The sequence below is a fragment of the Cnephaeus nilssonii genome (genome assembly GCF_951640355.1).
Source record: "Cnephaeus nilssonii genome assembly, chromosome: 9".
NCBI lineage: Eukaryota > Metazoa > Chordata > Mammalia > Chiroptera > Vespertilionidae > Cnephaeus > Cnephaeus nilssonii.
This window is the reverse complement of record NC_137080.1, coordinates 75849452-75869358: the sequence shown is the minus strand read 5'-3', so window position 1 is coordinate 75869358 and position 19907 is coordinate 75849452. Positions and strand designations below refer to the sequence as shown.

At 48.1% G+C, this 19907-nt stretch overlaps 1 protein-coding gene across 1 annotated transcript in view; it reads left to right on the top strand.

Annotated features, from left to right (window-relative positions):
- The window catches only part of LRRC1 (leucine rich repeat containing 1), a 131162-nt gene extending 127062 nt beyond the window's left edge, over positions 1–4100 (top strand). Inside the window, exon 14 of the mRNA XM_079780208.1 lies at positions 1823–4100. Within this exon, the coding sequence (XP_079636334.1) occupies positions 1823–1981 (159 nt within the window). The 3' untranslated portion in view covers positions 1982–4100. The remainder of the gene's footprint in view (positions 1–1822) is intronic.
- Positions 4101–19907: the final 15807 nt, after the last annotated feature.

The window sequence follows — 19907 nt, the reverse complement described above, 5'->3', positions numbered from 1 at the left end:
CACCTTAGGTCCTGCCTTCACAGTTCATGCAGATTAGGTTCTGATTGATCAGTTTCTATGCCAGTCAGCATCAAAAGCTCCACCTCCTAGGCAGCCATTGGCTCCTCGCAGTTCACCCAGATTTGGTTTCTATGCCAGTCAGCGTCTCTGGGCCTGATCAGAGTGGCGGGGCTGATCAGCAGCCCCCACAGAGGCCCAGAGAGAAACAGAGGTGCACTGCTGGCCAGACCCGGAGAGAAAGAGAGAGGCAAGGGCTGATCAACAGCTGCCATGGAGGCTACGGACCCTGCTTTTCTCTCCAGGCCTCTCTCCTGGCCTGATTTGCAGCCCCCTCAGCAATTAGTGCTGCGTTGCCGCACCTGCAGCGACAGCAACCCAGCACTGACTGCAGGACTGACTTCCGGTGTTCGGTCAAGCCTTCGGTTGTTACGGTCACTGCCCTTTTATATATATAGATAGTTTCCTCTCCCACCCCCACTGTTTTCTTAAAATTTATTTTTTTGTTGTTGTTCCCACTGAATTAAGTCCCTTCCCACACTCCCAGGTATTACAATATCATGTTGGCTGCATTCACACTTCCTGCTGTGTCGCAGTTCAAGTTCAGTTGTGCTGGATTCTCTCTCTCCCTCTCTCCCTCTTTCCCACTTTCCCTCTCTCCCTCTTTCCCTCTCTCCCTCTTTCCCTCTCTCCCTTTCTCCCTCTCTCCCTCTCTCCCCCTCCCTCGCCCTCCCTCAGTCCGTTCTGCTCTTCACCTGTGGCCTTAGTTGGATTACTTAATGAGTTTTCAATCAGAAATCAGGAATAGATGTGAAAGTGCCTCTCAGCCTCACTTTCATTCACACCTGAGTGTGTCTCAGCCGCCTCCGGGAGTCAGCGACATCTCTTCCTACATGTTGACTTTGGCTCTTAAACTCCTCGCTCATTGAGATTTTCATAAGCAGAGCTTTGCGGGAGTACTCACAGCCCCCAAACCAGGGGTGGCTTTTAAATGATTATATGTTAGTCTCTGTTATTCCAGCTGTCACCAAAGGGGATTTTCTCCACTTACAGAGTCGGGTGCAAAACAGGACTTAGGCATGACAATACCTCACTGTGAGTGGCTGTTTCCTGAGGGTGATTCTCTCACCAGGTACCTCCTTGCCTCTGTAGCGCTCTCGTGCTATTAGCCTACGTTAGCTCCTCCTGAACGCTGGGACAGACCGTTTAAAAGATGTAAATGTCCTTTTATGAGCTGAAGAGCACGTAGCGTGTGAAATAATAGAATTTTAAAGTATTGCCCCTATCTTTTACTTTGCTTCTAGCTCCATGGTCTTTATGAGGAGAGTGTGACCTCTCAGAGGGTCATGTGCACAGCACACAGCAGGATAAGAAAAGGCGGCCTTTTCTTTGCTCTCTCTTTTCTTCAACTCCCGTGCCTCCAGGGTTGGAGGAAGCCAGAGCCACTCTGAGTAACAGAACATTATAGTGATTTTAATTCAGAACTCTTTACCCCTTCATCTTTTTTTCCCTTCACACCCCACAATTACATCTTATAAATCTTTTATTTTTTTTTCTCACGGTTCATGGAACTTTATGGTTACGCAGTAATGTCCTATTTTAAAATGTATTCTTTTATTCCAAAAGTAATCCTCTATCATGGCTAGATAAGTGACATGCAACACTGTCCTCGCCCATTAACCACCAGGAAGCCGTGGTAAGTGCTCAGAGCTCGGCTCATGGTCTGCAGGAGGCAGGCTTTGTGTTGGAGTCTGCCGCCAGGAGCTGCGTGTCTGAAAGAGAAACGGGATAAAACCGAAACACTCACTCCACTGTCTGTTTTCAGAGAACACTTCAGAGGCGGGCCACGCCACACCCAGGGGAGTTAAAGAGTATGAAAAAGACAGTGGAGAATTTGCGGAACGACATGAATGCTGCTAAAGGACTGGATTCCAACAAAAACGAGGTCAATCATGCCGTTGACCGAGTGACCACTTCTGTGTAGAATTTCGCCTCCAGGTTTTACCTCCTGCGTCTTCCCCTGCTGTCTTTCGAGGAGCCTCCTGCAGTCCTCGGTCTTCACCAGAACCCCGCACATGGGCTCCCCACGTCTCCCCACCTCGCGTCCGGACGCTGCTCTCTCCAAGGAAGTGCCTTACTCTAACCCGTCAGCCAGTGGTCTCCCAGCGTGACTGTTTCTTTCCCTACACTCCAGCTGTTTGTACAAGTAGAATACACTACTGTCAACATCTGACCTTTGTTTTTGTCTTATGTTGGGGTAAGGGAGAGCAAGAAGGGAACATTGATCCTCCTCCCTCCACGACGTGCTGGGACATTTTAACCCGAGTTCTCTGGGACCTATTGGTGAGAGATCGTTTTATGTGTGATGGAAAATCGATACTTTTTTAAACCTTTTGGCAGCTCAGATGGTGTAAATTTAAACATTTTGTATAGGTATTTCGTAACAAAAAATATGTATTTCTTTTTTTGTTATTTTATCTTGAAAAACGGTACATATTTTAGTATTTGTGCGGAAAACTCACACACAGTCCTGAAGTATTTGCTTTTATTTGTACCATCCACTGTGCCTTACTGTGTCCTGTGTCATGTCAAACGAGTCGTGCGCAACAGCAGCCCGAGCAGAGCGGCGGGCCAGGGACGCGGTACGTTCCCCAGCAGTGTTGGCTTCTAATTATGATCTACCTGGGGATTTGTTCTTAACCAAAAAGAAGTTACCACTGATTTGTAGATTATATTGGATGATTTTTTAAAAAGATAAACCAAAGGATTAGGCTGCTAATATTTCACTTCTTATACTTTAACTTTTTATAAATGAGTCTCGTACAAATGAGTCGAGTGTCTGATTGTTTCTACTCGGAAGGTATGTGCCATTTGTAAAATAAAATAGAACAGGCAAGCACAAAAAGAGAAAACCGGTTTTGAAATTCATGGGTAAATAAATTATGTACTGAGAAAGAAAGTATGATTTTACTCAAGAAAACTTTCAAAGTTTTATATTAAGATATAAAAAACAATAAAGCAAAATAACCTACTATGCCGTATTAGAAATGTTGCTATCTTTAAAGTGCAATTTGTAAATAGAGGTTGAATCAAAGTGTAACAAAATATTGCTTCATGTCTTAATTTTAATTGTGCTAATTTAAGGAGTGTGGGGTATATTTTGGTATGTTTCCACTGATTTGACTTTTCTTTTTTGGTATGATGTGATAAAAAGAGGAATGAAAAGTGCCAGTCACTGTGTGGTGTCTAGGAAAATCGTGTTGGTGTTTTTTTCTCCATGAAATAAAGTCACCCTGGACATTAGTCATACAGCTTTTTAAAATTAATTATCACTTTGCATATTCAAATGAGAGCAGGTGGCCGAGTTGTTTTTTTTTTTTTTTTTTTTTTTTACAATGTGCTGCCTTCCATTACACATCTAACCCACTGGTCAGTTTTGAGTTCACTGCCATGGGACTCACATTCACTGCTCCTTCTCCCACCCGGGGCAGAGCCCGGCACCGCCCTCAGCTTTGACTCCTGACTGGGTTGAGGCATCTGGCCAGCCGGGCGCCTTAGAAACCTGCTTTCAATCAACCAGATATGATACCTTCTTTTACTTCTGTGCATCTACTTGCTGAATTCACTTTGCCTTTTAAGTTGTTTCTATATATGTGTATATTTGAAAACTATTTATTGAGTTGAAAGTACAAAGCACCTAATTTTACACCTTGCTCCCTAATCTGGTTACCCATCTTCTTTTCTCCATTTTAAGATGTTGGCCTACTCTGTTTTGTTTTATAAAGATGATGCCACTAACTCATGGGCTGCTACATAAGCACATTGCTTTTATTTAAGGAGCTGTCTGGACGCTGAAAAACAAATAGAACTTCCATGGTGGTTTTGTTTGTTTGTTTGTTTGTTTTTCATATAAAGCCCACACTGGACTACTCAGTTTGTGATGGTCTTAGTGGATGAGAGGTGTGCATACATTTTTCTAGGAAACTTGATGTATCTGATGGTTTCCTTGGGCCTGTCCCTGTGCTTGACACTCACCTGGGTTTTTGTTTTGTTTCGTGTCTTGCTTTCAGTTTTTGCGATTTGGTTCCCCCTCCTGGAGAGGGAGAAGCTACTTATGGCGTTTATTCTAGGTGGCACTGCAGTGCTCTTTCCCTTCAGGGGGCTGGGGCCAGACTTTCGGCTTCACCATGGCAACAGCACCAACCTGTCAGGCCCTTGGAGAGCCTGCCAGCCTCTTCCCAGGAGCCCTCGCTTCTTGTTACAAGGAAAACTTAATGACGTGAAGGGATACCTTTGCCTGTGGGCTAGAGCCAAGCCCCTGACCTTTCCTAGGGGTATGTGATACCTCACTGTGGGACGCCACCCCAGCCTGCCTCTCCCACCAGGAAGGGGAGGGGTGTGGCCACTGCCTGTTTGTCTTGTAGGAGCGACAGGTAAAAGCAGGAAAGATTCGTAGGACCTGTTCACCTACTTTTTCCATAGCCCCTTATTTCCGCATTTTAGCCAGGAAATTACACCTAAGTGGATAAAATCGTCAGAATTTAGGGTCAAACCATGAACGTCACTCGTGAAGAAAAGAGGGACAGGTAAGAAAACTAGAACTAGCATTTCCCCGGATGTTTTGTTTTCTCTGGGAAGTTTGGAGGAAAGGTCCGGGCAACCCAATCTGTCTGGAAGCTCCCTGGTGAGACGTCCCAGTGAGGAGGCGCAGGTGGAGTCGCTCGAACAGCCTCTCCTGTGAAATCCACCGCACCTGAGAAGTGTGAGCCTGTGGATGGGGCGGAGGCTGAGAAAGACTCCTTCCCTGTCAGAAAGGCACTCTGAGCAGCCAGTTCTGACCTGGTAAAGGGGCTGGCACCCTGCCCGGGCGCGGGCTGGCGCACCGGAGCCTGCACAGAGCCTGCGGGGCGGCCCTGGAGCCGCTGAGTCATGGGAGGCGATGAGGGATAGAGCACCTCCGCGGAGTCCACAGCTGAAATCTCACTTCGCCCAGCTTTCCAAAGAGCCAATTAAAAAACCCCGACACTTGATTATGGATAATAAAAACCATGCAAAAGGAGAATTACATAATGGACTCCCTTACTAGTACACCTATCCTTCAGCTTGAACGATTACCAACACAAAGACCACTACTAAGCCCTTTTCAAGGAACTGCATTAAGTTTTAAAATATTCACAAGAAGAAGGCTGCGCAGGGAAATGATTGAAAGACAGGAAACGCAGAGTGAGTCTGCCTGGCCAGGCAGCACTTGGGGGTTGAACTTGCTGAGTCAGCATGACAGCCCTTGGAATCATGAACACAGGTTCTCGTCCCAGGCCCGCCCCCAGCTCTGGAAAAGCTCCTTAACCTCAGGGCCTTCAGGTCCTTCATCTCAAACGGGGCCGTCAGACCTCTTCCAGGCTTAGAGAGAGGGTTACTGGGAGACACTAAGCCAGCTCAGGAAGTGGGAGGCTGCTATTGCTACAGGTCTTGATGTTATGGTGTTACTGGAAGCACTCCCGCCTCAGAGCCAGCAGTGTTTGACCTCGAAGGTAGTGTCCATCAGGAAGGAGAGGACACGTGCTAGTCTCTGGCAGGGATCCGAAGACATCCTCACCTGTGCTACTACACATGCTTGTGAGATTGGGGGGTGGGGGGTCCCGTAATGGTCAGGTTAGCAACCTTCTAACCGCCTCACTGTCCCTGGACTTTCTAGCCAGCTGTCCTGAAGGGAAAGCTAGTTTCTACCAAGAAATGCAAACTCTGAATTGAGAAAAGGGTCTCTGGCTTTGCACACTATGTCCCCCTCTTTGCCATGCCCCCAGTTTTTGAGGATTTGGTCTGTGGTGCTCATTTACTATCTTATCTCTAGTTCACCGTTGATTTTGGTCACTGCTTCCTTTTTCACGAACTCTTGCTATGATCTGTCTCCAAGGGAGACCTCTGAGGCTTTTATGTGTCAGGGGAGGCAAGTAGGGTTAAGAAATGGGTCACCCACGGAGAAAAGCCTCCTGGGTAAAATAAACAGACAGCCTGACTCCGCGTGTAGAGGACACGCCCATCTTCTGCCCAGTTCTCTTTTTAAGAGCTGACAGCTGGAGGGAAAGGGAAACCAACCCGAAGAACCTGATCTGGCTGCTTTTTTTCAGCAGGCTGAGGCTGAGGGGAGGCAGGAGGCGAGTTTTGCACCTCACACCTGGCCAGAAGGATGGTGAAATTTTAAACTGAGAGTGTGCAGTCACGGGGCAGGCCCAGGCTCTGTCCTGACCGGGTAAGAAGCTGATTGGGTTGGTCCTCCAAGGCCTTTTTGAGGCATCAGCATTTAATGTCTAAACAGTATATTTGACCCTGAAACAAGGTAGGGGTAGGGGCCCCCACCCACGTGCAGTTGAAAATCCGCCTAACTTTTTACTATAATCAGCCCTTCGCACCTGCTGATTCAACCAACCAGATCAAAAACTATTTTGTATCAGCGGTTGGGAATCTGTAATTGGGAATTAGAAAACACTGTTTTGGTCCTGTTAGTTGAATCTGCGGATGCGAAACCCACAGGTAAGAAACCCAAGGATATGAAGGGGAAGGGCCGACTGTATTTACTGAGAAAGAAAAAAAAAAGTGCTTGTAAGTGGACCCACATCATCCAAATTCTCATTGTTCAAGGGTCAACTGTAATGAGCTGCCCCTTGGTATAGAGAAGCAGTAGTTATAATGGCTGCTGTTTAACTGAGCACCTACTATGTGCCACACACCGAGCTCGCTGAACACAGTCTCAGTTTTCCAGAACAACTGCATGAGGTGAGTGCTGACATTTGATCTTTGCAAAGGAGAGAATTAAGATTAAGTTAATGTTAATAACTTTCCAAGCTCAAACAGTAAATGACAAAGTTGCAATTTGAATTCACATCTCTGTTAACTAGAGTCTCTTACCTCAGATACTCCTAATTTTGCTTTGCGCCCCTCCCTCAGCTAAAATACTGTGAACCTGTAGTTACATTTACAGTTGAATGTATCATAGTGGTGATGGTTCTGTTTTAAATTTTTGCAGTTATTTAGGCCTAGGTTATGAACAAAACCTGGCACGGAACTTTGTGGAACTAGACCACTATCTATGCAGACTTGGGCCTTCATTTGTGTCTGGTTGTGCTAGCGAATGCTGTGACTATGCCCAGCCCAGCCCTCCCACCAGCCCCTCCCTCTGTCCACCCCATATCGTGTCCTATGCTAAGTGCGATGAAAATATTCCTACCATCTCAAACTTTGTGCAAATCTCAAGACACTTTGGAGATAAAGTATATGGTTAGTGGGTGACCAGAAAAAAAAAAAGTGTTTTTTGACATTGACTGAAATGACAGTTTGGTAACCGGCTCTCAGAGAGCTTGAACTTGTTCCAGATATTGGCAGTTAGCTCTAGAATGAGCTAATCCGCGAGGCATGATCTTATCCTCGCTACCTTTAATAGCCTACCCTTGGAGAGAAGACAGATAATGAGCACTTGGAAATCGATAGTGCTGCAACCTGACCTTCATGCAGTTTGGGGGAAATAGGAAAGGTGACTCGTGATGTATTATTTAAGAGCCTCCCTTTCAAAAGCCCTGTTGTGAAAGATGTGACAAAGAGATTGCTCCCATTTGGGGACTATCGTTGGGTCAAAGAAGCAGAAACTAGAAAGAATAGAGAAGTTGTGCGCCTGAGCAGTGTTTAATTTTATTGGAGACTGGCCTTCCCGCCCTGGCTGCCGAAAGAGAAGCCAGGCAAGGCGCCTCGCACCAGGCATAGCAGTGACACCCTACCCCTGACACCCTGTAAAGAGACTCTAAACGCTGCTCTTTAGGGACTTGCTCCAGGGAAGTCATGACGAGGTCTTGCTGCTTGCAAAGTGTTGCCTAGCCCAAGAACCCTTGCCCAGCACTCACTGAGCACCCAAACAGAGGGGTTTTCTGGGAGACCGTGGGCTCCCGCCTGGACCACGTTCCCCTCCACACACCTGGCCCTGCTCCCCCCCTCCCCCCCCCCTCCACCTCAGCTGTAGGTGTGCGTGCTTGTTTGTTTAAACTTAGATTAGTACCGCTTGGAAAAACAAAACAACACACTAACTTGTCTGGGCAATGAGTGTTCTTCCTGAGTCTTGGTCCTGCCCATTGTCCCGGAGGCATAGAGGGTGGGGTGAGTTTCGGCGTTGGTTTGGAAATGGGGAGACGAGCTGTGGGCTGGGTCTGTCAGGCTGGGGCCGCTCTTGGTTTTAATCATTTTGCAAAGTCTGAGGTCGGGGAGTTTTGCCACAGGTGACGAAGGGGGTGGCCCTGCCTGCGTCTCCCACGAGAGCAGATGCACCTGGGGAGGCATGTTCTGGGCTCTGGCGGCTGTCGGGTAACTCCCATCCCTGTGGTTCTCACCCGGACACCTGAAAGGTGTGCAGTGTGAAAGCTCACCAGTTAGATGAGAGAAGTACATGGGACACGTGTCTGATGTGGACTCCCTCCACACCAGTGGGGGCTGGTGGTCACCGCCCCCTCCCAGGTAAAGGTTGTGCTCCCCAGGGTAGGAGCAGTCCTTTGGAAACCCAGGGTTTGTCACCCACCTGTGGTAAATGTGGGGCCAGTTACCAAACCTCCGTTTGCCACCTCAGAATAACAATGTCATGTCGCTGTTTCACGTTGTGAGAGGAAACAATGTCAACAAAATGTGACGATGCTCTTGTACGGCTCTGTTCACAGCTCCTTGTGATCCGATTGCTTTGGTCCTCAAAGAGCTGGGCGTTGGGTGGCCAGAAAAGTCCCTGCCCGGCTGCCGTCTCTCCTTTCTCAGTGCTCTGGGTTGGTTCAGGGCTGCTCAGCATGACTGAGCGGATTCTTGCTCACCATCCTGTAGTATTGTTGCTCACCATCCTGTAGTATTGTTGCTCACCATCCTGTAGTATTGTTGCTCACCATCCTATAGTATTGTTGCTCACCATCCTATAGTATTGTTGCTCACCATCCTATAGTATTGTTGCTCACCATCCTATAGTATTGTTGCTCGCCATCCTATAGTATTGTTGCTCGCCATCCTATAGTATTCTTGCTCACCATCCTATAGTATTCTTGCTCGCCATCCTATAGTATTCTTGCTCACCATCCTATAGTATTCTTGCTCACCATCCTATAACCTGGCACCTCCTATAAGATAGTGGGGTCTTGAGTAACATCATTTCATTCAAAGTTTTTTTACGTTATAACATGGATGAGATGCCATAGGAACTTAAAACTTATTTATATCGTTACACATTGTTTTGCTCAAAGTCACAGAACCTATCGAGATGTTAAGTGAGGCCTTACTGTACCCTATTTTTCTTGGAGACAGCATCTGCAGTGGCTTCAAACTTCAGAAAGCAGACTGCTGGACCCACCTTCAGGAGCCTGGGATAGGGCGAGAGAATTTGCATTTCTAGCAAGTGCTGCTGTGCCTGGTCCAGGGACTAGACACAGAGAACCGCTGTGCTAGTGTGTTAGAAGGAGCAGAAGTTAACCAGAGCTGGATTTAAATCCGGCTGTAGCATTACTTAGTTCTGTGACCTTGAGAGAGTTTTCTTGATTTCCCCAAGTCTCAGTTAACGCATCTCTAAAATAGGAATTACAACGACTCCAAGAATTTTTAGAGAATGAGGTGACAAAGATGGCACATAGTAGGCTTTCAGGAATTACCAGCTCTTGTTTTCTATCCTGAAATGTGTGCACAGTAGTGCCACATGGAGGCACAAGAACGTTTTGGTCTCTGTAGCCAAGTGCTGGACTCCAGGCTCCTCTTGTTAACATGCCTCCGCTAACAGGCGTAGAGGAGGTGATAGCAGAAGTAGCGCTATGCTTGCCTGTGGGTGAGTGCCCCAGGGGAGGCTGGCAGTGCTGCTGGCCAGGCCTGGTGAGACTGAATTAACACCTCCTGACTTGCCCGGTGGCAGCAAGTGTGTGTCTTACTCATTTGTGTGTCTGTGTCTGACACTCAAGCCCAAAATCTCCAAACTCAAAATCTGCTGTTATAACCGGGCTGTTGGAGGAAAGCTCTCAACCACGGCATCTCTCAGAATTTCAGGATCCCGGACCTCGCCTGTGTCCTTCATGCCCTGCAACCATCCTTTTCGTGTCCCAACAAACTGAAGTCAAATCGATTCACTCAGACATTCCACGTCTCCATTACTCTCCCCAAATCCATTGTCCCCTCCTTGTCACCTCAAGGATGTCCCTCAGAGTGGATGACTAGTGTGGAAATATGTAGTAATGCATAGATCAACACAAACATTTTAAGTGGCTTCTGTTTTTATTGTCTAAAGCAAAATTACGTGTTCTGTAAAATTCCTTTCCTAGAGAAAATAGTGCCAATCACTTATATAATTTCCAAATAAGTTGTGTGTTTTTAAGTCTTGTTTAAGGTAGTGATCACTATATAAATGATGCCCTTCTCTGAGCCACGATTTGGGAACATTATCATTTTTAAAAATAATATTCCTATTAAAATATTCAGGTGAGGGGTCCTTAAGCCTGGATCTCTGCCTGTGTTTGCAAATACTACTTTGTGGTGTGTATTTGTTTATGTAAAGAGACTGAATGACCCTCAAAGCCCATAGTGCTGTATTTGGCCCTTTACAGAAAACGTCTATAGGGGTTTTTGCTTCTAGTCAATAGGTCCCACATGGTACTTTTTGCCACCAGAGGGCGCTGGAGGAACTGCCCGCTCATCACAGCCAGACACCCATCTGGACACCCTGGATTCAGAGAGCCAGCACCTTGCTCTTGTCTCCAACGGCATAACCTGTCCGGCCACTCGCTCTGCCAGCACTGGGATGCTCTGCCACACACGCCCAGGGCCACCCCTTAGACCGCTCAGCAGCCGGAGCACGCCCTCCGCACCCCTTTAGGCCCGTGACGGTTCTAGGCGGGGCTGAGCAATATCATTATGTGACCATCATGGAAATCACTTCGCATCTTGTAGGAAAAGCTATAGTATTTTAAAAATTGTGAATGCAGCATATTAAAATACTGCTGAATGTCAGCCTTATTTTATGGAGGAAATTCAGGCCTTCCCACGTGAACCGCAGTCTCCATTCCCCGCTATGCTCCTTCATGCAGCATCTAGGCTGGACTCTCTCCTGTCCCCAGACCTCATTTCTTGGTCACAACTAGCTCTCCCAGGCACTCCGCTGGCCCTTTTTATCTTAGCACTTACCTTGCTCCCTCAAGGAATCAATGATCCACTTTGCCCTGTATCTTCAGCTCTTCTACAAACGTTTTTAAAACCCACCTCAAATAAGCAATAAACCTTGATCTTAATTCCCTCTGTAGCTACATTTCCCTTTTTCTCTGCCAAGGGAAAGAGGTCTATTGTTGTTCTCCCCTTTCTAAATTCCCACACACTTCTCCACCCAGTGCTGTGGCCACTCCTCCTCCAGCCCGCATGGAAACCACTCTGGCCAGCCACCAGACTTCCGTGTCTCTATACCTGATGGACACCCCCCCACCCTGCAGATTTATTAAGCTACAATCTTCTACACTAATAAAAGAGTAAGATGCAAATTGACCATACCTTCGTGATGCCCACCAGCCAATCAGGAGTGAGTATGCAAATTAACCCAACAAAGATGGCTTGTTCATTTGCTTACGCAGATGCCTAGGGGCTGGGGGTGGGGCGGGACGCTTGCATCATCACCATGGCAACGATGCAGGCATTCCGCACTGCCCCAGCCACTCCAGGCCTCGGGGCAGCGTGGGAAGGTGGATAGGCAGCTCTGGCCAGAGAGAAGGCGGTGCTGGTAGCCAGGGGAAGGAAGGCCCATTCTTGCACAAATCTTCATGCATCAGGCCTCTAGTTGACATATGATATTGTATAAATTTTAGGTGTGCAATGCATTGATTTGATACATTTATATATTGCAAAATGATTGCTTACTGCTTACTGTAATGTTAGCTCACAATGGACATCTTGATTCAGCTCTCGGCTGCCACTGGAAAAGAGGCTTAAATGTGGGCAAGGCAGCTCCCTTCAGGGGAGATTATTCCTGGGTTGGTGGGAGAAGGGAAGAACTCGGGGGTGAGCAATCAGCAGCCAACTCCCACTGGACAGCTGGGCCATGGCACCTTCGCTCTGAAAGGGCATCGGTGCTGGGCACTGCGGTGCCCATGACAGATGTGGTGTCTACTCCAGTGATCATCGCCATTCCGGTGACTTTCTGAGTATTTGTTCAATTTTAAATAATCTCTTTTCTGGAACTCAGTATTTTCTTCTCTTATCCCCAGGACTTTCTGAAAGTTTGTTAAAACTTACTTTTTATTAGCACTGATTGTATCTCACGCCAGATTATGAATCATGGATTTATTAAATGGAACTGCATCCTGACTCCAACTACCCTAAATTGTCTACTGAGCCTGAATTGCATAGTTTATATTTTTTTCTCCTCTTTCTGGTTGTTACGCAGGCTAATTTCTCACCCATTGAAGGCCTTTGCTGTCTTCCACCTCTTAGGTCAGGACTAAACCACTGACGATATAGTTAGGTGATTTTACTTTTCCTTAGTGAATATTTAAAAAGTAATTTTATAAAATGCCAGATAGTTGCTCAACCTAACATTTCCTTGATTTCCCTCAGTCTCTGTTTCTAAATCATCAACTTAAAAAAATAAAGTCAGAGGTACTTTCAGCATTCAGCTGGCCATGTGCCAGACAAAATAAAGACACGACCCTTTCTACTTCCTTTTTACTCTGCTAAAATGTTTTCCATGGCATGGCCTCCCTCATATTCAAATATAGATGGTTACATCTCATGCACATTTCAAACAATGCCACCTAAAATTGTCTCATTTTATGCACAGAAAAATTAAACAATTGCAATCATCCGCAGCCCCATCCTGAAAAGCTTGCTGGCAGAGCAAATTGCAGATTAGATTTGTGCTATTTTCATTTCGTAGCGAAAGTTATCTTGTCAACAGAAATAGCTGCTCTCCTCATCACGGCCATGTGACCCTCCCTGTTGTTTGTGAGCATCGGTACTTCTGCAAGGAATCCTCCTGTAAGACAAGTTCCGCACCTCTTGTTTCCACCCTGTGACAGTGTTACGCAAGCCTTCACTGCATGCTGGTGCTGGTGCGGGTGCGGGCAGGCGTGCCTCCAGGTGAAAACGTGTCGGGCGCCAACCGCTGCCCTCATCACGGAGGAGAAAGTTCTCTGCGAAAGATTGGAGCCGGTGCTTCACAAACAGGAGGCGACAGTCAAACAGGTTCCCTCTGCCATTACAAAACATGTTGTAGAACCAGAAAACGCGAGTGGGAAAAGGTTGGCGGCGCGGCTGTCATAGCAATCCCACCCTAATGAGGCCCCGAGGTCACAATGCTTGAGTGTTTCCACGCTCCGGGAACACATCTCCAGAATTTCAATTCGCCAGTATTTCTATGGGGAATGGAAACTTGAATTATGTGAGTTTAGAAGCCCAGGGGTCATGGGGGACACATCTCTCAGGATAAAGCAGCCGCCTTTATTTGAAAGGCGCTGGCATTTCTGTTTTCTGTTGATGTTTCAGTGTTTATGATGGTGCTAAAGCCCTCCATTTGTAATTGGTTTTAGACCATCTGTCAGGAGAAGATGCAGTAGATCAAGAAAGGGCTACGGAATCGAGGAAGAAGGGGAGGGGGGGAAGGAAAGGGAAAGAAGTGAAGGAAAGGACAGAGAAACTAGGGAGAGGCAGGGGGGTCCTCAGTGACATACGGCGACAGGAAGAGAAACAGTGCTAAACAGCAGCAGCTGTGCGCCCAGCGAGGCGGGCTGCATGGCGGTGGTGAAGAGAAGTCTGACCGGGGTCAGGTCAGGCTTAGCTCCTCACCGTCAGCTGAAGTCTGTCCATCAGTCCCCCGCTGTTTACCGAGCTCCGGTTATGTGCTGGGCTCTGGGAGACACTGGACATAACAGAGGACGGGACAGACAGGATCCTGCCTTCGTGGAAACTGCTAGTCTTGTTAGTAGAAAAAAATAATGTCGAGAATAACAAAAAAGCTGCAAGGGAGAAATAGAGGGTTTTCTGGGAGAATCAGATGACTTTTTGCCTGAGTAACAATTCATGTGAGGCCTGAGGAATGTCCTTGACCTCTTTGAGGCTCAGCACCTATGCAGTGAACGTGGCAGTGTTTACCGCACAGGGTGCTGTGAGGACTAGGAGTGGAGACGTAGGTTTGGGTAGCATTTTAATTACAGAACAGGCACAGTCCGTGGGGCTTCAGGCCACGCTCTGCTGACCTTGAAGCCAGAGGCGCACGTCCTGTCAATCATTGTCAGTCTGTTCACTTTGGCGACTATTGGCCTCCAGACTTCAAGGACCTCACCTTTCTCCCGTCTGTTCCCAGCTGACTATCGATTGGTCTTTAAAATGTAAAGAAAAGCTGTTTTCTTGAGCACAGTGAGAATGCTCATTTTCTGGCTACATTTCTTCCTGTGGAATGAACAGATACCTCAATTATAATGCCCCAAATAGCCAAACTTTTCTCTACCTTCCACTCTGCAAATGTGTTTCTTTGTGTGTTCAGTTCATTGCACTGCCACCCACCGAGTCATCACAGCCAGAAACCAGGGTCGCCTCAGTCCTGCGTAGCAGTTCTCCCCCTGCCCCTGCTGTCCCTCCATTCCCATCGCTACATCTGGTTTGTGCTCTCAACCAATCTGATATTTGGTCAACACGAGCAGACAAAAATGTTTGGAGACCCTTCTAACTGATATTTTTCTTTTCTGTTCAAATTTTTTAGAGGAAGGGGCTGTATGGAAGAAGATTGGTGGGGGAGAAGAGCTGTTGGCATACGTGGCTCTTGTAAAATGTGGAGCAATTCTATGCCACCCCACCCTCCCAGACCACTTAGCACAATAAACGCCCAGCAACAAACTCAGAACACTGCCCCCACACACACACTTCTTAGAAGGCAGTTCAGTAGTTCAAGTCTGCACCTCACGGATCCCACTACACAGCAGCTCTCAAAACACCTGCTCCAACTTTGCTTAATCCTCTCACTGAGAAGAGTTTGCGTTACCTTTTGTTTTCTTCATCTTTTAAAATTCTAGTGGATGTCCTAACACCTGGAGCAGACTGCTAACCTATGTGCTAGTAAGCATCCTCCTTTTTTATTCTTTTACCATATCCTATATAATAAAGAGGTAATATGCAAATTGACCATCACTCCAACACTCAAGATGGCTGCCCCATGTGGACACAAGATGGCTGGCAGGGGAGGGCAGTTGTGGGTAATCAGGCTAGGAGGGAAGGGCAGTTGGGAGGGACCAGGCCTGAAAAGGAGGGCAGTTGGGGGTGATCAAGCCTGCAGGGGAGGGCAGTTAGGGGTGACCAGGCCAGCAGGGGAGGGCAGTTGGGGGTGACCAGGCCTGCAGGGGAGGACAGTTAGAGGTGACCAGGCCAGCAGGGGAGGGCAGTTAGGGGTGACCACACTGGCAGGCGAGGGCAGTTGGGGGTGATCAGGCCTGCAGGGGAGGGCAGTTAGGGGTGATCAGGCTGGCAAGGGAGGGAAGTTAGGGGTGACCAGGTCAGCAGGGGAGGGCAGTTAGGGGCAATCGGGATGGCAGGGGAGCAGTTAGGCATCGATCTGGCTGGCAGGGGACTGGTTAGGGGGTGATCAGGCTGGCAGGCAGAAGCAGTTAGAAGCAATCAAGCAGGCGAGCGGTTGGGAGCCAGCAGTCCTGGATTGTGAGAGGGATGTCTCAGATTGGAGAGGGTTCGGGCTGGCCTGAGAGATACCCCCCATGCACGAATTTTGTGCACCGGGCCTCTAGTTTCATATAATGTAAGACACCATCATTACTAGTATAAGTTGTATTATATTTTACCTTACCCCTAAAAAAGGCACTCAGTAATGGGGAGTCTAAGAGGTAACCCCAGACTAAAGTGAGATAGCAAGGGGAACAGGAAATGAGAGGCACACCTCACACACCCCTGGGGTGGCTGGGAATGTGCAGCCCTCTCCCCCTGGTGGAAACAGAAAAAAAGGGCACTTTCCCTTCAAACTTGAACCAGGAGCTGTTACATTGATTTATGGTCTGAATTCATACTCACTGAGTTTTTAAAAATCTCCAGCAGAGAATTTAATGTAAAGTAGTCTCATGTTGAGAATGCCCCCAGATTACTATAACAAACATGCAATTCAACTCTGGAAAGATGCAAAGTTGACGGTGATTGTAAGCTGAGTGCCGAGTTTGGAGATGTGAAAGGTGAATGTCTATGTGTTGCAGAGTATATGAAATGTGGCAGCGATGAATTTCAGTTGGCCCTAGACCATCCACACATGTTTGTTGTACTATGTGACACACAGAAACATGTATGTCAATTGATTAAGCCACAATCTTTTGGGTTTTCTATTATATCATCTTAGCCTGGATATGAATACATGCAGCTTGCATTACGGATGAACAGTTCTCCAAGCAGTTTTCCACTAGCCCAGTTCTTAATCTCGCTCATGTTGATTGTCTTAAGACTATGGTCAGCAAACTGCGGTCACGAGCCACATGCGGCTCTTTGGACCCTTGAGTGTGGCTCTTCCACAAAATACCACGGCCTGGGCGAGTCTATTTTGAAGAAGTGGCGTTAGAAGAAGTTTAAGTTTAAAAAATTTGGCTCTCAAAAGAAATTTCAATCATTGTACTGTTGATATTTGGCTCTGTTGACTAATGAGTTTGCCGACCACTGTCTTAGGATCTTGAGCATTCCCACTTCCAGGCTCAAAACCCTGCATGTCATTCTCCATCCTGCCACTAAGATGGATCTTTTGAAAACAAATATCTTATTAGGTTTTTCTGTCCCCTTAAAATGCTCCGTGTTCACTCATTGCCAAGGGTGAAATGCAACCTCCTAGCGTAGGAGACCCTGCTGGGACTGCCCCCTGCCTGCGTCTTCAGCTCCCTGCAGCTGGAATGACCTTTGCAGGCTAGTCCTCCTGGTGCAATTGCCTGTCAGGGCCTGGGCTGCAGCTCCTCTTCTAGCGAGCTCTGAGCTCTGCGAGGCTCCCCTGAGTAAGAAAGGAACCGCTGTGAGCAGGGACCCTGTCTGTGGGCTTTTATTCCTCTAGCATCTAGCACAGAGCAGCCTCATTGCATGCTTGACTGCGTGATAACTCCTCCTCTGTCACTACTAGTAGTTAAATTGATCTCTTTACCTATGAAACATAGAATATTAGTAAAACCAGAGAGTGGAATAGGCCACTTCACTTAGAAATGATAAAAAGAGCACTATGGACTGTCTGCTGCTCAAGGTTTATTTATATTTCATTTATTCATCCTCACATCCCACCTGTTGTGAAACCCTATCCCTCTGAATCAACCGACTTCTACCTGTGTCTGCCCTTCCACCCTTTCCTGTGTCCTGCCTCCCGTTTTGCAGGACACGTGCTGTGCTGACCTTGATCCACTGCTGCCCAGAGGGCCACCTGCTTCTGTTCGGTTTCCACATCCTTTCCTTTCTTATACCATTTGCCCAGCCACCCTGCACACATGTCTAGTTTCTTCACTCTTTACCTGCTGCAAGGGATGGTAAGTGAAACTTCTGCCCAAGAGCCTAAGACAATCAACATGAAAGTGAGTTGTGCGAGGGAGCGTCCTCTTTTGTAGAACCTGTGAAATGTTAGTGGTTCGGAGCTGGACCGATGGTTTCTAAACCTCATTTGTTCAGCACCAGGGGTGTGAAATGTTGAGATCAGAGAATGGGGTGGGGTGGGGGGCATGTAGAATGAGTTGCAAGGGTGCTGTGAATTGCCTCTTTCTCCCACCAGCACCCACCAAGGAGGATGGGTGAGGGGTGTCTGTCCCTACCGTTACCATTGCAATTAGCTAGTTATTATTATTAATTACAGGAAGAGAGCGAAGGGGAGGCCAGACATAAGCCTGGCCATCTGGGCAGCTTCACCAGGAAGCTACAGCTTTACACTCCCCAGGGAACCACCGGTCCATTCCCTGCAGATCACTGGGGAAGGGATGGAACAAGGGGGGAGACAGACGCATGCGCAGTGAAGTAGGAATGACAGAGGGAAGGTGCTTGCCAGCCAGTCTAGCCTGGGAACAATGGATTGATTAGAGGGTGGACCCCAATGCAAACATGTGAAATCTTGAAGGGTTAATTGATTGAGCTCCTGGTTATAGTCCCCAAAGAGTTTTTTTCTCTTGCTTTGCTCTTGCACTCCTGTTCCTCGCTTGCTCCATGACCCACACTTGCCCGTGTACTAGCCTGTCAGGTGGCCTTAAGCAGCTGCATGGCCCGTGGCCCTGCGGACCCCACACAATGGGCTGCATGCAGCTGGGAACACAAGCTAACCCAGCCAGATACTGGCCTGGACTGCACTTTAATATGGAACAGGACCTCCGGACTCTGGTTTGAATTCTGGTGCTTCTGAGGACGAGAGTGAACTTTTTCCACGGCAGGACGGAGGGAAACACGACATTGGAAACCCAGGCATTTCAATCCACAGAAATAAGGAGATCACTCGTCCTCCCTGAGTGAGTCTCTGGAAATTCCTTCCTTGCGACATTGCACGAACTCCACTTCACTGGTAACAGGTGGGGACGTGGAGGGCACCCCACTGTAACACTTTCTTCAAGTCCTGCAAGAGGGCCTTCAATGGTGCCACCCTGCAGAACTGGAGAACTGGATCTGCAGCTCTTAGAGCTACAGGGTCAGAGGGGACAGAAGGTGGATGCCTCCCACTGAGAGAAAAGTGGTCCAGCTGGGCAGCCGAGGGAAGGAGAGCTGCTCGGGGTCAGTTCAGCAGAGATAAGCCGTGGATAGGACTAGATTTCTAGGAGCTTCAAGCAGCCAACTAGGATAACAGATGCCCAGGCCTGGGCCAAGAGAACTGGAGGGGAAGGTCCACATTGATGATGGGGGTTGCCAAACGCCCACAAAGCACCAGTGAGAGAAACAGTGAGCTTCATCAGATCGCCAGGCCCAGGGTGCAGGAAGCTGGCTTGCAATGGTGCCAGTGGGCGGCACTTTCCTTCCCCCTTCTCTCTTCCCTCTTCCTCCTCCTCCACCCCTCACAGGTCTTGCTTTAACCACACAGGGGGCAGTCCAAAACAGGTGAGCGAGCCGGCAGAGCAGGAGGAGATGGGCCAGGTGGGGAAAGAGGACAGCTGCTTTCTACATAGGGTCCTCTAGAGGAAGGGGTGAGGGAAGGGAAGGAAGGGGCCTGGAGCTTCACATTCGTGGATTGGGGATGTTTGCATTAGTGGTGGGTGACCAGAAATATCACAGGACAGATGAAATTTCAAGGTCTGGGAGAAGAAGGGGACAAAAACTGTTCTATGCTATGTCTCCCCATGGCGGGCTTGTTAAATAAGTCATTTAAAATGTTCCTACCTATATTTTTCACTGGTGAAGACTGAAATATTTCTTATCCTATCTAATAAAAGAGAAACATGCAAATTGACCATACCTCCGCTATGCCCACCAGCCAATCAGAGCAAGTATGCAAATTAACCCAACAAATATGGCGGTGGCCACGGAGCTGGAGCGAGCAGGAGGCTTGGGTTGCCCCTGGCGATGGAGGAAGCCAAGCTTCCCACCCGCCCTGGCCAGCCCTGGCCTCCGCTCAAGGCTACCAAGTTTCAATTATAGAAGATAAATAAATACCAGATACCTGCTTCCAGCCGGCCCTGGCCTCCACTCAAGGAGGCACTGAAAAAAAAAAAAAAAAGAAAATATGAAAAGGAGGGGCTGGGAGATTGGGTCATCGGGGTACATGGCCAGCCTGCAAACAGCCATCAGCCCCTCACCCAGACCGACCAGGCACCCCAGCAGGGACCCCCACCCTGAAAGGGGTTTGGCCATCCTGAAAACAGCCCTCAGCCCCTCACCCAGCGGGCCATGCCCCCCCAGCGGGGACCCTCACCCCATGGGGGCATGGCCAGCCTGCAAACCACCACAGGCCCCTTGCC